At 38.0% G+C, this 15,021-nt stretch overlaps 1 protein-coding gene across 3 annotated transcripts in view; it reads left to right on the top strand.

Annotated features, from left to right (window-relative positions):
- TBXAS1 (thromboxane A synthase 1) overlaps positions 1-15,021 on the top strand; it is a 237,952-nt gene that overhangs the window by 155,186 nt on the left and 67,745 nt on the right. For all 3 annotated transcript variants that reach the window (XM_015889542.3, XM_025172010.2, XM_025171937.2), the window contains exons 7-9: positions 1,068-1,156; positions 3,491-3,639; positions 7,464-7,594. In XM_015889542.3, coding sequence (XP_015745028.1) covers positions 1,068-1,156; positions 3,491-3,639; positions 7,464-7,594 — 369 coding nt within the window. The remainder of the gene's footprint in view (positions 1-1,067; positions 1,157-3,490; positions 3,640-7,463; positions 7,595-15,021) is intronic.

Below are 15,021 nucleotides of genomic sequence, written 5' to 3'. Positions count from 1 at the left end.
CTAGCACAAACTTCATTACAAAAACAATGATTAATGAACAGAAGCATAAGTTTAAAGGTCATATTCTAGAATGGCTTTCCTGCTGGCAGGAACAAAGATTGTCAAAGAAGCTGATAGAGCTTGATAGGATCTTTAGGCTCCTTCCTTTGTTTACCAAAAAGATTCAATAGAAGGGATGTTTGTACAATTTTGGTCACGTAAGTGGTTTGGAGGGTCATCCTTGGGTCACATTAATATCATTTGATTCTCTAATGCTACCAGAAATTGCTGAGCAAAGAAGGTCATAGAGGGCACTTCACTTTTCTGCTAGAATAGCGTCATTTTGCAAGCCATCCAGAACTTGTCTGCTAGCCTTCTTTTAATGCATAAGGTGCCATATAAGTGCTGCCAACAAAATTTTTGATCTCATTTCTTGACCAAAATATTGTCGTCACACAAACCCTGAATCAGATTGGGTGGGTGCAATTCAGGAGGAGATGACAGATAAGCAACAAAAGGACCAAGCAATGTGATGCCATTGATAGCACTAACCCATGCTCTTGGTTTCATGCAGAAAGGTCTCATCCTCTTTTTGTCTTTGCAGGTGGGAGAAGCTGACTTGTATACTTGTTTTTAGACCATTCAACACAGAACTCAACCTGTCTCTGATACTAGGAAAGCTGTTCAGGTGTAATTCCTTAAGATGCTTTTGGGCCCTTCTGATAAAGGAACCTCTAAAGATATCAACTTCACTCGTCCACTGGAACATCCCTGCTTCCAGTTCTTAATAATATTATGTGCAATGTGGGTGCCATTTTGTCATGAAAGATCCCAGTGCTTCTTCTGACCAAGAATAACTGTCACAGTTATCAAGATAGAGGAGACTCAGGGGCTTTCAATATGGGAGAGAACATTTTAGAACATAAATCTCACTTGTATAAATGTAATACGTCACTTCTTCCTTGAGAAAATAACTTCATCCACTGATGAGAAGCTCTTGCGATCAGTTAGCTCCTGCAGTATATAATTAATGTAGAGAAAATACGTTGTGTTTTAAAATTGTACCATATATCTGTGCTTCATTATAGATGACTCCTCTAATCAACGAGGCATGTAATATCCTGCTGAATAACTTAAAGGTCTGTGCAGATTCTGGTACTGCTTTTGACATTCAAAGGTACTTTAATAAATTATCTTCTACATGACAGTTTTATGGTCTTTGACTTGCCAAACTATCCTAAATATGGAATTATTTTACAAATGTTTTAATTTTTCCCTTCCCTTTTCTGTTGTCAGTTGTCACTTTCAAAGATATGGGTAGGTAGGTATCTATTTCTCCTGTTGATTTTATTATAATAACTTATTCAAATACAGTGATTATAAGTAAAAAGATTGGTACTCCTGTATCCAAATCAAAGCTGTCTATAAATGAAATTTTAAAAACTGGGAAGGAAATAAACCCACGCTCTGACTGTATTTGCATGTCATGATAACCCATAGTGTAGATGAGCCTGGATTACATAGACTCCCTCTCTCTAGCACAGTTACAAGTATGAGATCCAAAATTTCTGTTTCTTGATATAGTTAACATTGTGGTGAAACTTAACTATGGTTTGTTGGAAGAAGGTGGTTCGGTTATGTATTTATTTACAAAATATTGACTCCACATGTTAGCACAAGAGTCTTCCCTAGTCCCAAATCTCCCCTGCAGATTTGTTATCCAAAAGAGGGTTCCTCAACCCAACCAAGGCTGGCTGGGGAATTCTGAGAGTTGAAGTCCACCCGTCTTAAAGTGGCCAAGGTTGAGGAACCCTGATCCAAAAGACATGACACAGAGAGAAAAAAGGATGGGAGAAGGAAGAGAGGATGAAACCCACTCAGGCAAAGGTTCTGAAAATTATAAAGTTCTTCAAGGGACTACATGTGACTTTTTTGTTTTGCTTTGCTGGTCAGTGACCAAAGTAAAATGATTGATTGACTTCTCCAAGGGATCTGCTTGATGATCTCAAAGGACACACCTTTTCACAGAGTCAGTGGAAAGGCAGTCCTATCTCATCCTTCCTTCACCTATACTGTGATATAATAGCTACTGGTACTTGATAGTTTTGGGGGGAATTGATTATTCAATTTGAAGTTTGTTTGGCTTGTTCCAAGCAAATCCTAATTGAGTTTAATCGTGGCTTGTTCAGTTGGGGCATTTGCTGGGTCTGGAAAAAAGAATTAGCTGCAATTATTTTTAAAAAAAATGAAGTACAAGCTTCTACAGTCTGCCTGTGGCTGTGCTGGAGGTAGAGGAGGAAAGTGAGCGTGTAAAAATCCACCATTGGTGATCTACTGCTGCAGTGAGGCAGTAGATGTCTATGCCATAACTTGGGATCATTAAATTAATAAAAATCTCTGCTAGGTGGTAATCTGAGAGAAAAGGACATTTCAGACAGGCTGAATCAGAATGATTTTTTTTTCTTTATTGAAAATAAATAATAAAAAATTACTATTTCAGGTCAGTACATATTGATCTTTTAAATTTTATTTGAAGAAATAAAGTATTATTTAAAATGGCAGATAGACAAAAATGATACTGCATTGATATGTTTTTCATCCACATATTACTGATTAATAGCTCTTGAATATCACCTTAATTGCTGTTCCTGCAGAGAAAAGGGGCTTTAACTGTTTATTTCTTTATATAATTTTTTTTATTTTTAAAGCAATTAGTGCTATTTTCTATTTTTAAAATGAAAATATTTCATTACATTCATTTCATTTTCCAGATGTTTTTAAATGCCACCGGCTAGTTGTAGGCAAACTAACTAATAATTATTAGCCATCCCATAGGAGCTAATGTGTAGGTTAGCAGAAATCTGTGTTTTGTTTCAGTGACTTAGTCCTGAGAAAGGAAGCCACAAATGTGAAAAGCAACTATGTGAATTCTGTTAACTCAGATTGTGTCATGTATGTAGAGACATAATTTGATTTCTCTACACTCCAGCTTGGGTACCTAGTAACTGGCAACTGAATATATAAAATGTTTTCATTGCCATTGACATCTTAAATAAGATCCATTTCTGGAATTGTATGTGTGATGTCACATTCACAAATGCAATTATCACTTGATATGGGAAGCATCAAATGATGAACCAGTCCTTTGAAAATTCTGTGCAGATAAAGGGAGGGGGGACTGATTTCCAGCTGTTCATAAGATTTCATTATGATAATAGGAGTTGTACTGCATTTAGAACCATGCATAAGAAATTGTTGTTTTCCATTTTGTGGTTTTAAAGTACAGGATTTTTTTCATAATGCAAGAATTACAAATACAGTTTAAAATCAGCATTAGAGAAGCTACACGTAGTTTGGCATGTTGTTATAAATAACTCTTGATGCTAGGATATAAGTTTTAAATGATTTAACACACACACACACAAAACTCCTCACAATATCTTAAAGCAGAAAAATAAAATGTAATGATAGAAGCTGCAGATTAACAGCCACATTCTTGAATTTGCTGTAGGAATTATGGCTGCTTCATGTTGGATATTGTTGCAAGTGTAGCTTTTGGTACCCGTATTGATTCCCAGAAGACTCCTAATGACATTTTTGTTAAGAACACCAGAAGATTCTTTGGACCTTTAATATTTAAACCTCTTCTCATCCTTGCCAGTAAGTATATCTCACATTGGTGACTGCATCTATTCCTTAACATTTAATCCAAATGGATGTCCAAAGCATTTGAGGAATATCAGAGAAAGCTAAGAAAGATTCAAGAAGGCTGGCAAAATTTCTTGGCAGTTCTGCTGTGTGATGGGGTTGCACATCCATCTGCATTTAGAGATGCCTAAGCATCCTTTTAGTTGCTCTGAAAGGTGTCAAGTCTTTGGGAGAGTTGGGAGACCTTTGGGAAGGGTCAAATTTTCACAAAGACTTAAGTTATTTTTTCCTTAATTAAATTACTGTAAAAAGCACAGAGGATGTGTTCAGTGATCTCTGCTGAAAGCAGCCACTCTCCACATCTTCTGTTTTATGGTGATATCAGTCAGCTTCAGTAGATTGGAATTAGCCTGTAATACATGAATTTCCTGCTTCTATCATGCCTCACATCCCACCCATATGGGGAGAAGAGGCTTTCTGGGATCTGAGGAATGCGTCTACTGTCTTCTTTCTTCTGCTCCAAAATAAATTATGGGGTACCTGATATGAGTTAATTAAACCTGCAGGATCAAGATAAGCTGAGATCTACAGGTAGTCCTCGGTTAACAACCTCTTGTTCAGCAACTGTTCAAAATTACGATGGCGCTGAACAAGTGGTACTTATCACTGATCCTCAAAGTTCCAGCTGTCCCAGCACCCCCATGGTCACGTGATCATGATTCAGGTGTTTGGCAACTGGCTCACAGTTATGACAGTTGCAGTGTCCCACAGTCATGTGATTGCCGCTTGTGACCTTCCCTGCCAGCTTCCCGCAAGCAAAATCAGTGGGGAAGCTGGCAGGGAAGGTCACAAGTTGCTCCCACTCCCAGTGCTTTTTCTCCCAAGGAGCCTGGCTATGGAGTACAGGATCCTGGGGATCTTGTACTCTGTAGTGCGCGCCCATCTGCACCAACCCCCTGTCCATACTCCATAGTGCATGCCTGGCCAGCCGTGACTCTGCAGCGGTGCAGCAGCCCCCACATGCCCTCCTGCACATGGCAGCAGTGACCCCCCGGCCTGCACTCATGTGGTCCCGCAGCCACCATCAACACAGCCTCCATAGTCACCTCCTGCCCAGCCACGCTTGTACCACACTGCGTCAGCCACTTACCCGCCCGCTGACCAGCTTGCAAACCACCTGGGACTTGTGACTTCCTGCCAGCTTCCCCATTGACTTTGCTTGTTGGAAACCAGCAGGAAGATGCAAGGAGGTCCTAGCTTAACAACCTGTAGTCCTCGCTTAACGATGGTAACAGGGACTCCCAGATTGCCGTCACTAAGTAACGAAGTCATGTGATATCATGTTTTATGACTGCATTGCCTAGTGATGGAAATTCTGGTCTTTGTTACTGTCATTAAGCGAAGGCTACCTGTATTTATCTTGTTCCTGCTTGCAAACTTTTGAACTGATTCTTTTCTGGATTTGTCCTTACAGAGCTCTATCCCATCTTTAAGAATATTTGTATTAGCAGTACTGATTGGATGTATCCCATAGAAAAATATCAAAGAGAGAAGAGTATACAATCACATAGTTGTGAGACAAGCAGCATTAATAGAGGAGAATATGTGTAGCTCAGAGTTGAACTGTGGAGTCCTTCAGGTTCTCTGAGCTTGGTTGTTTTCTTGCAAACATTTCATTACCCAGCTAGGTAACATTTTCAGTGCTAGAACGGAATGGGGTTTGCTCTCTGTTTATATACAGTGGCCTGGCCTGCCTGTATTGGTGTCCCCCCCGCCGCCTTTTTTTCTGGTACTTCCTTGATTAGGATATTGTTTACTGCTTAATTGTATGTCTGGTGATAATCTCGGTGTTAATCTCTGCCAACCCAAGCTATGAAAAGGATAACACGGCCATACATCAGAAACGTCTCAGAAACTACCAACAGATTATTACAACCACATGGCATTCCATAGCACACAAACCAACTAAAGCCCTCCAAAACATCTTAAGTAAACCAAAAGACCCAGTAGCCCAAGAAGAAAAAACAGGAGTCATCTACAACATACAGTGTAAGGACTGTAACAGCCACTATGTAGGACAGACAGGCAGAAGACTAGCTGAGCGCATCCATGAACACCAACTAGCAGTCAGAAGACACGATGAAAACTCCTTAATCTCACAACACATGGACAGACATAACCATAGTTTCAATTGGGAAACTCTCAGCATCTTGAACCAAGCTAAATCCAAAAATGTGAGGGAATTCCTGGAAGCTTGGCATTCAGACATGGTAGCCATCAACAGGCACATAGAGATAAACATCTACACACTATTCAAAAGAGACAATAAAAAGGAAACAGAACACCAGAACATCTCCTCACCAGCAATCATCACCCAGAGAAACAGAGATTAACACCAAGATTATCACCAAAAATACAAAAGCAGTAAACAATATCCTAATCAAGAAACTGGGGGTGGGGGGGACCAACACAGGCAAGGCATACCACAGTATATAAACAGAGAGCAAATTTCACTCCATTTTAGCACTGAAGATGTTATCTAGCCGGGTAACAAAACGTTTGCAAGAAAACAACCAGCTCAGAGAACCCCAAGGACTCCACAAATAGCATTATCCCACAAATTTAAACATAAAACAAAGCATCTCTTTAGCAATGCTGCACTATAATTTGTTTAACAAATGTCATTAAAAATGAACAGTGAATAGCTCTATTATTATGTTTTATTCAGATCATAATATTGGTGCTTTTGTTGCTATAACTTCCTTTTGGAGGCCACTGTTTCAGTGTGGCTAAAATAAAATAAAGTCTTATTAATCCTTTCATGGGAATATGCCCCTTGCTTCCAAATAACATACATGGGACTTGCTTCCAAGTAAACATACATGGGATTGAACCTTTCTGTGTATGGGAAAGCAGTTTTATTTTATTTATTCATGTATGAAGTTTTGAATCCATCTAACGATATATTAGAGTAGGAAAACAGAAATTCACTGTTCTCCTCTATAAAGTAGTGACTGCTCATATGACAATCACTGATCAAGCTTCAAATTTGTGCAGAGAACATAACTAAGATATTAAGAATAATGCCAGCAGGATAGTTTCTATAAAGGACAAGTACTTCGGGGCAAATTCCTCAAATGGAAGTCTTCATTGACCTTTTACTTCGTGGTTCATTAATTAAATGGTACATTTACACAAAACCTTGCCACAGCCATAAGACAAACCTTTTAATTGTTTCAGGCAGTGTTGTCCAAACATGGCCACTTTAAGATGCGTGGACTTCAACTCCCAGAATTCCCTAGCCAGCATGACTGGCTGGGGAATTCTGGGAGTTGAAGTCCACGCATCTTAAAGTGGCCAAGTTTGGACAACACTGGTTTCAGGGTTCTGTAAATATTGTTTGTAAAGAATATGCAGACATTAGTACAACACTGAGTGAGGCAGACTGGTTTTCAGAGCAAGACAGGTTAATGGGTATGAATTCATAACCTCCCAATCATGTTTTCAGAGCCATCTTCTATCTCAACTTGTAGAGCTTTTTAAAAAATAAGCCTTGTCGTGCATTAAATGTGTTTCAGCAACTCCTGCAGCATAATAGAGTTCTTTTGTGTCAATGTTATCCATTGGAACAACCTTTTTTAAAAAAATCTTCCTGCGATTACCTCACTTATGTTTTAGAAGATATGCTAGGTCATTTAGAAATGCCAAAAAAGGAGAAAAGAATAGAACATTTCTCAACTTAAAAAAGAAATAGCCTGAAGTTAAGGGTTGGGAGTAATTGTATTAACTGATAATTGAACAACTGCTAATACTGCTCTTTCACAATTCTCTTGAAGTTGCATTTCCATTTATAATGATCCCTCTGCTTCGCATTTTGCCAAATAAGAAACGAGATGAAGTGAATGGGTTTTTTATCAGTCTCATCAAGAATACGATTACTTTGAGAGATCAGCAGGATCCAAATGAGGTAAGGCATTTTATGTGTTGCTGGACCAGACTAAAGATCTCTTTAATTCAGCTATATGTAACCAACAATGGCTAGCCAGATACTCTTCTCTGTATCCACTCTGTTATTATAGGTATTTCATTTCTATTTGTTGCTTTCATGCCTGCTCATGTTTTTGATCCTTGAACTGATACCAGGCTGAAGCCCAGTGACTGCTGTTGTTGGGGAGTGTTGCTTTAGGGCACTGGGCACTTTTTTTTTAAATTCGATTTTTAAAAATGGTTTCTTACATGTTTTTATTGTTGCTGTGAGGTGGTCAGAGTTATGGTATACAAGAAGGGCGATCATGTAAGCTTCTTTCTTTCTTTCTTTCTTTCTTTCTTTCTTTCTTTCTTTCTTTCTTTCTTTCATTCATTCATAAATAAAATGAGAGGCCTCTCCTACTTCCTTCTAGATGCAACTCAAAATTGTTTTCTTCCAGGGAGCTGTTAATAAGAAGGGTAATCCCTCTCTGACTCAAATATAATTATTGGTGTTGTGTGGAATATGAGGTCTGTTCTTCCACTGAAGGTTTAATGACAGCTGATTCTTGAAGCTGGATGTTGTTTTTTCCATGAACATAGGAAAAGCATAATGCATAACTAGTAGTGCAATAACTGACCTGCAAAAATAGACTATTATGGGAGTGTTGCTAATCTGAGCTACAAGGATGGATCAGGAGAAGACATGCATTGCCCTCTGCAGAAGGTGCTAGGTTCAATTTTGACATCTTGAGATAGGGCTAGAAAGCCTGGAACAGCTGCTGTCCATCAGTGCTGAAGACAGGACTAAGTGATCTGATCAGTATAATTCTGCAGCCATTTGTAGTTTTGTTCAGAGTGACTAAGCAAGTACATGATAGCAGTCAAACAGTGTTGGGTTTTGTTCATAGGAGGAAGCTGCTAAAAGGCAGAGAAGGTCACCTCAAACAGCTGGTTTGCATTATCAGGAAAGGACAGAAAATTCTTATTTGTAAAATTTGCTGTGTTAATTATACAGTCAGGGAGGAAAGGATGTGCTTGTTGAATTTTTGCTTCAGATGCCAAAATAAATTGGCTTGCATTAGATGCTCTGCATCTTGACTAGAAGGAAGAAAGTGGGAGCTATTAGCTGTTCCACCTCTGGCAACAGTATATCATCCTACACCAGTTTCTGAGCCTTGTGGTAGGGCAGGCAATCCGTTTCAGCCAAAGGGGTATTTTTGCAGCATTGGGCCACAATGTGTCAAGAAATGGTCAGGGCCAAATTGAGAATGTAGACAGGACTAAGCTGGGAGGCTAAGTGGGTTAGAGATTGTTTTTAATCCTTTAATTTGTTGTTTTTTAAATACAGTTTAATTATACCTTCCACTCAAAATTTGAGTAGTTAAAAAGGCAGTACCTGAAAATGTATCTTTTGTAAGTTGCTTTGTGGCTTTTGTTTGTTTTAAAAGCTGCTTATATCCTACCCAGATGTGTCCTGTTTGCTTCAGCAATATACTTGCCATCCCCAGTGATGGCTTTCAAGTTTCTTCAGAGAAAAGAAGAAAGCAACAAGAATATTATGGCTTTGTAGATTTGTAAAATCTGCTGCCATGAAAAGTAGCTAGTCTCTTTCTGTTTCCATGAAAGCTGAGCTCATGAAGCAGAATTGTAAGGAGCTATTTTTGAAAACCTGTATCTATAGATCAAATGAATTCTGGGACGAAAAGTAGAAGGATTGGATAAGTAACCTTTTCAGAGAATTCTGGAATATGATGGAATTCTTATTTATTTATTTAATTCTTATTATACTAAGCATAATTATTAGTATTCTGCTGTTTCCTACATTAAGATGCACCCAGAGCAATATACAATAAGTACAAGTAGTAAAAGTCATTGTCATCATCATCATCATATTCATCATCATCATCATTCTAAATCAGCCAAGATACTATTAATGAGAATCCTGCGTAAGACCATTCTTCTAGCTAATTTGAACATGAGATGGGAGGAAACATATGGGTCACTTCCAAAAGAATATTTTTGCAGTAGCTGGACTGTTGGTTGACCTGGTAAAACTGCTATGAAAAAAATCCTTTTATTAAAATAGCAGCTTTTAAATCATCATCATCATCATCATCATCATCATCATCATCATCATCTCAGCACTGTGGCTGCCTGTAAAATATATATACATTTTACAAACATTTGATTTGTAATCCAATTGTTTGTAGAAGGCAGAAGAATGAAAAGTGTTTTTCAGATAAGGGCTAACATAAATTTTAAATGAGTTTCATAAAAGCTACAATCAAATGTAAACTAGCCCAAATGGGGAATTTCTAAAACATACAGTTCCTCCTTGGTTTTCCCACTGCTTCCTATCATGAAAACTGTCATGCAGATTAATAATTCATTGTTCTTGATTCAGCCCTGGAGGAACATTGACTGCAGTGGTGTTTCCATCTGAGTGGCTTTTTAAAAGCTTCCAAAAATGGAGCTATGAATCTGTTTGCTGTGTAAAACCACCAACTTACATAGGCTAGAAATTTGGTTAATTGGCTTTTTTGCTGCATATCAATGGAAAAGGAATTTAATGGAAATTTAAACACAAGAAGTAACTGCTGAGATGCATGGAGAATTTCGCCAACTCACTCAACAAGAAGCTTAGGAATTAGCAAAATGCCTACAAATTATATGAAAGAAAAGGTTTTACTTTCACCCAGAGCCAGTCTTGCCATTAAATAGATGTTTGGAGGCAGACAGTAAATTTCCAGATAGAGGTGTGTGTGCCTGGATTGCCTCCAAGCTAGGTTGATGCCATCAGGAGCAGGAGGAGACACTGACAGTGTTTATAAAGATTCAGTGACTACTTCCACTGTTAGATTTGAAGTAAGAATCCACTTAGGCAGAGGGAATGAAATGGGGAGGCACCATCTTTCTTTTCCCCTCAAGTAACAAAAGGTCTTAGAATGACCTTCTTTCAAGTCTGGACTTCCTATGGTGATTTTTCTCATCAATCTTTTTCTCAGCCTTCCTCTCTCCTGCTTATTATGCAGTGTGTTCCTCATAATAGAAGTGGATAGAATGTCCTGATTCACACAGCCTGCTATGACCTAATGTGTCTGTCTGGTTTTGCCTCATAATATCATATGAATATGGCCCCTTTGAGTTCTAAACCCTGATTCATGGTTTGGTATATGAATCCATTATAGTTCAGTATACTCCTTCCATCTTTGTTTGATCTTCTTTGAGTCAGTATCTACCTGTTCACTAGTATCCTTTAGTATACCAGTTTGAAGCTGGAACCTCCTTCTGAGTTCAGAGATCTTTTGGAAGGCTTTCCTCGTTTTTCTGTGTCTGCTTCCATCTTCAATGTCTTTGCAGATGTTATTGTAATACTGCTTCTTGTCTCTTCTAACAGCTCTCTGAAATTCTTAGTTAAGTTCCTTTCTGATGTCTTTCTTGGCTTCATTTTCTCTTCTCTTCTTGGCACAGTTTGCTCTGACATCCAGGTTGCTTTTTCTGTTCCTTGATCTTTGGCAGTCTCTTTTCATATTCATCCTTAACAACTTCTTTTGAATTAATTCTATAGTGTCTCTGGTTCCTGATCAATGTGGTTCAGGACTCAAAACAGTTCTTGATATTCTCCTTGAAAATAGTGGGTATACGCTCAAGATCATATCATGGAAACTGGTTGGCTAAACTAAACTTTTCTACCTCCTTCTGTCAATAATGTAGTCAATTTGATTTTAGTATACTCCATCTAGTGATGTTGATGTATATAAGTGTCATTTTGGTTGTTTGAACATGTGTTAACAATGAAGAAATAATTCTATTGGCAGAAATTGATACGTCATTGTTCTACTTCATGTCAGTTCCTAGGCCATACAGCCCAACTACATTTTGCTCCTTAATACACATTCCAATCTTCAGTCACAAGCAGCACATCTTGCTTGCATGTTCTTTTGATTTCAAATTGAAGTTGATCATAAAGCTTGTCAACCTCTTCTTCTGCATCAATGGTTGGGGCATAAACTTGGATAATCATCATATTAAAGGGTTGTCCACGAAGTCTAATTGATTTTATTTGGCCACTGATTGCATTGTAGCCAAGTACTGTTCTTGTTACACCTTCCTTAACTATGAAAGCAACACCATTACTTCTTTGTTTTTCATGGCTTGAGTAGTAGACAGTGTGATCTTCTGACTGAAAGTGGCCAATTCCTGTCCATCTTAATTAGCTGAAGCTTAAGATACCAATGTATAGTCAATTCATTTCACCCTTCACTGTTTGAAAGATGTTCATATTTCTTACATTCCATGGTCCCACTGTAATTCTGTATTTGCAGCTTCCGATTTTCTTTTCCTGCATGGCAAATCAGCAAGTAAATGTCCCAAAGGCTTTAATCTAGCTATTATTAATATTCTGAAAGATCCTCAGCAAATCCTCAATAGAATGTTGAATGCCATCCAACCATCATCCAGCACTATATCATTAATAATTTTATATTTTCTATCCATGTGTAAAATACAGGAGTGGTTTACCATTGCCTTCTCCCGTACAGTATAAAAATGATGTCACTGAAGTGATAATCCACCTCCGGTATCTTCCTAAATCATTGCTGCTCAATATAGATGCCTGCTTGCTTTAGTTGACCAGCTTCATGCTTTAGGTGATCCTGTTGCGAGTATATATGCTTGAAGACATTCCCAACATTCTTAACTCATCCCTCCCAGGAGCACACATGCACACACACACCATGTTCAGCTAGCAGGACTTGAGGGGGTGCAGGGTTTATAGGCCATTCCAATCACAGCTTGACTCTGAATAGTGTTCAGTTCCTACTCTGTAACTCAGATTAAAACAAACGAAAACAAATAAAATCCCAAGGGAAAAGTTAGGATGAGAAATTGTGTCTGGCCCAGGGTCAGCCGCCTGGCTGAATACAAACCAGACCATGCCTTTTGCTGGGATTAATTTTTTTCTCTCCCAGTCCTCTTGATCAGAACAAGTTTTTTCTTAAACCAGTTCCCTTGTGTTTTCTTTTTGAATATAGTAGTTAAAACTACAGCTTGTATTTTAAATCCATGTTTCCTAAACATCTTTGCATTTTTTATTTATATATGGGTACATTTTCCAAATATCTGTACCCATACTCATGATATAGCTGACAAGGCAAGATTATAGACTTTCCACAAGGTTTCTTCACTGATGAAACAAACCCATTTCAAAGTGCTGTAAAGATTTACTACACTATCCTTTTATGAAAAATAAATTAACTTGTCAAATTTTCATCCAGTTTATATAAAAAACACACTCACCCATTAAGCCAGCTGTTAATTTTAGCAAACAAAGCCATTTCAATCCTAAGATAAATCACTAAACTAGTGTTTTAGAAAGGGGCTGAGCTAAAATATATGAGAATGAAACATGGCCTAAATGTAATAAACTTGAAATCTGGGAGTAAAATTCCAGACAAGAGAGAATACTGTTCTTAACCTCGTGTATGGCAAATCTAAAATTTTTTAGTTTAAGCATTGTAACATTTTTTAGTATCTATGCTTGAAAAACAAAAGAGAGATTAAATACTCAAAAGACTGAATTAAAATCAATATGGAGGTATCTATATACAGAAACAAATTTAGTTTTTCAGGGCTATAATATGAGCTCTGAGCCTTTAGTCTTATAAAGGCACATACTGTATATCTGTGTTGTCCAAACTTGGCCACTTTAAGATGAGTGGACTTCAACTCCCAGAATTCCCCAGCCAGCCATGCTGGCTGGGGAATTCTGGGAGTTGAAGTCCACTCATCTTAAAGTGGCCAAGTTTGGACAACACTGCTGTATATAGTATGCTGACTGAACCTAATTGGCTACTTTTGTTTGTTCTATAATTCAAGCATTATGAAATTCTGTGTACAAATGTTGTGTGCAGACCTCTGACTGACTGCTTTCTTAATCCTAATCATTGCCAGTGAATTTGACACACTGGGCAGAATACTAAAAGGGGACTGGCTTGCTCAGGATCACCAAATGAACATGACAATTCAAGCATGATTCGAGCATGAGTTTGAATATCTCTTGTCTAAAGACAATCTAACTCAACCTTCCCTAATCTGGCATTATTCAGAGATGTAGGTCTACTGATTCTCAGCCAGCACAGCCAAGTAGGTTAGGAAGGCTATCCAATCACTTAGTTGGGAATCATTAGTATGGTGCCTGTGACCCCACTAGATGGTGACTACTGTCCTCCAAAATTAAATAAAAATAATATTTAAAGTTTTAAAGAGTTTGAACAATGGCGTAACCATCACAGGTTTACCAAATTTCATGAGTTTTCACATTCTCATATCTGAGAGTAAAGGAGATGAAATGTTGAAAAATTTCAAGCAAGGTATGGGCAATTTCAGAGTTCTTGAGCTACCACATTCTTATAAGATTTTGTCATTTTAAACTTTATTTATTGACTTTTGTACAAGATTATACAATGAAAAGATTATTTAACCCTGACGTTACCATACAAATTTCAACATGTATAATTTATGGCTGGTGTGGGTCTTCCGGGCTATATGGCCATGTTCTGGAAGTTTTATTTCCTAATGTTTCGCCAGCATCTGTGACCGGCATCTTCAGAGGGCAGGAGCACAGACAGGAGCAGTTCTCTCTGTGCCCAGGATGATGTGACCCTTTTGTGGGTATTTATAGAGATCTGAAGGGGGGGGATTGGGGGTGTGTGGGGGGGTGTGGGGTTTGGGTTAACGAGTGGCTGCTTGTTTTGGTGTCAGAACATGGCCACATAGCCCGGAAGACCCACACCAGCCATCGTATTCCGGCCGTGAAAGCCTTCGACAATGTATAATTTACAGTGAAAACAGTGAGAAGTAAACAAAACCCTTGGCTTCCATTAATTTTGTAGAACTGAATTTGCTTAGATGTTTGTAGCTTCTGATTAGCTGCTGCAGGCACTGAAAAGTTAGAGGGAGGACTTGAATAATCAGTCATTGTGATTCTAAGAGACACATTTCAAGTGTAGGTCCCTTGTTAATATTTCTGTGTCCTATTTCTGATTACCTTTTCAGATATTGTATTGTATCTAAATATAGTAATTCAGGCACAGAAGTTGAAATTCATTTCTTTGAAAAAGCATTCGGTATTTTCAGTTAAAGACAGATATCAGAGTCCAATTTAAAGAAAAAAATACTCAAGACTGATATTTAATATTTCTTCTTTAGAAAGTAGAATTAGGTTACAACATGTATTCATGTTTTATATTCCTATACTTTGTTGGATATTATTTAGTTACTTAGTGAAATTTGGAAATGAAAATTGTAAAAATGAAAAAAAGTGAAATGGTAATTTCTGGATTTGATGATTGAAAAAAGATTGAATAAAGAGCTGAAGGGTTTACTGAATGTTAAGGAGGGAGGAGGGATAATGAGTTTGGTTGT

This window comes from Python bivittatus, unplaced genomic scaffold (assembly GCF_059951505.1).
Source record: "Python bivittatus isolate LINGU-HERP-01145 unplaced genomic scaffold, Pbiv_v1 ctg000330_np1212, whole genome shotgun sequence".
Lineage (NCBI taxonomy): Eukaryota > Metazoa > Chordata > Lepidosauria > Squamata > Pythonidae > Python > Python bivittatus.
The sequence above is the reverse complement of the archived record's forward strand: the minus strand, read 5'-3'. Positions and strand labels throughout refer to the sequence as shown.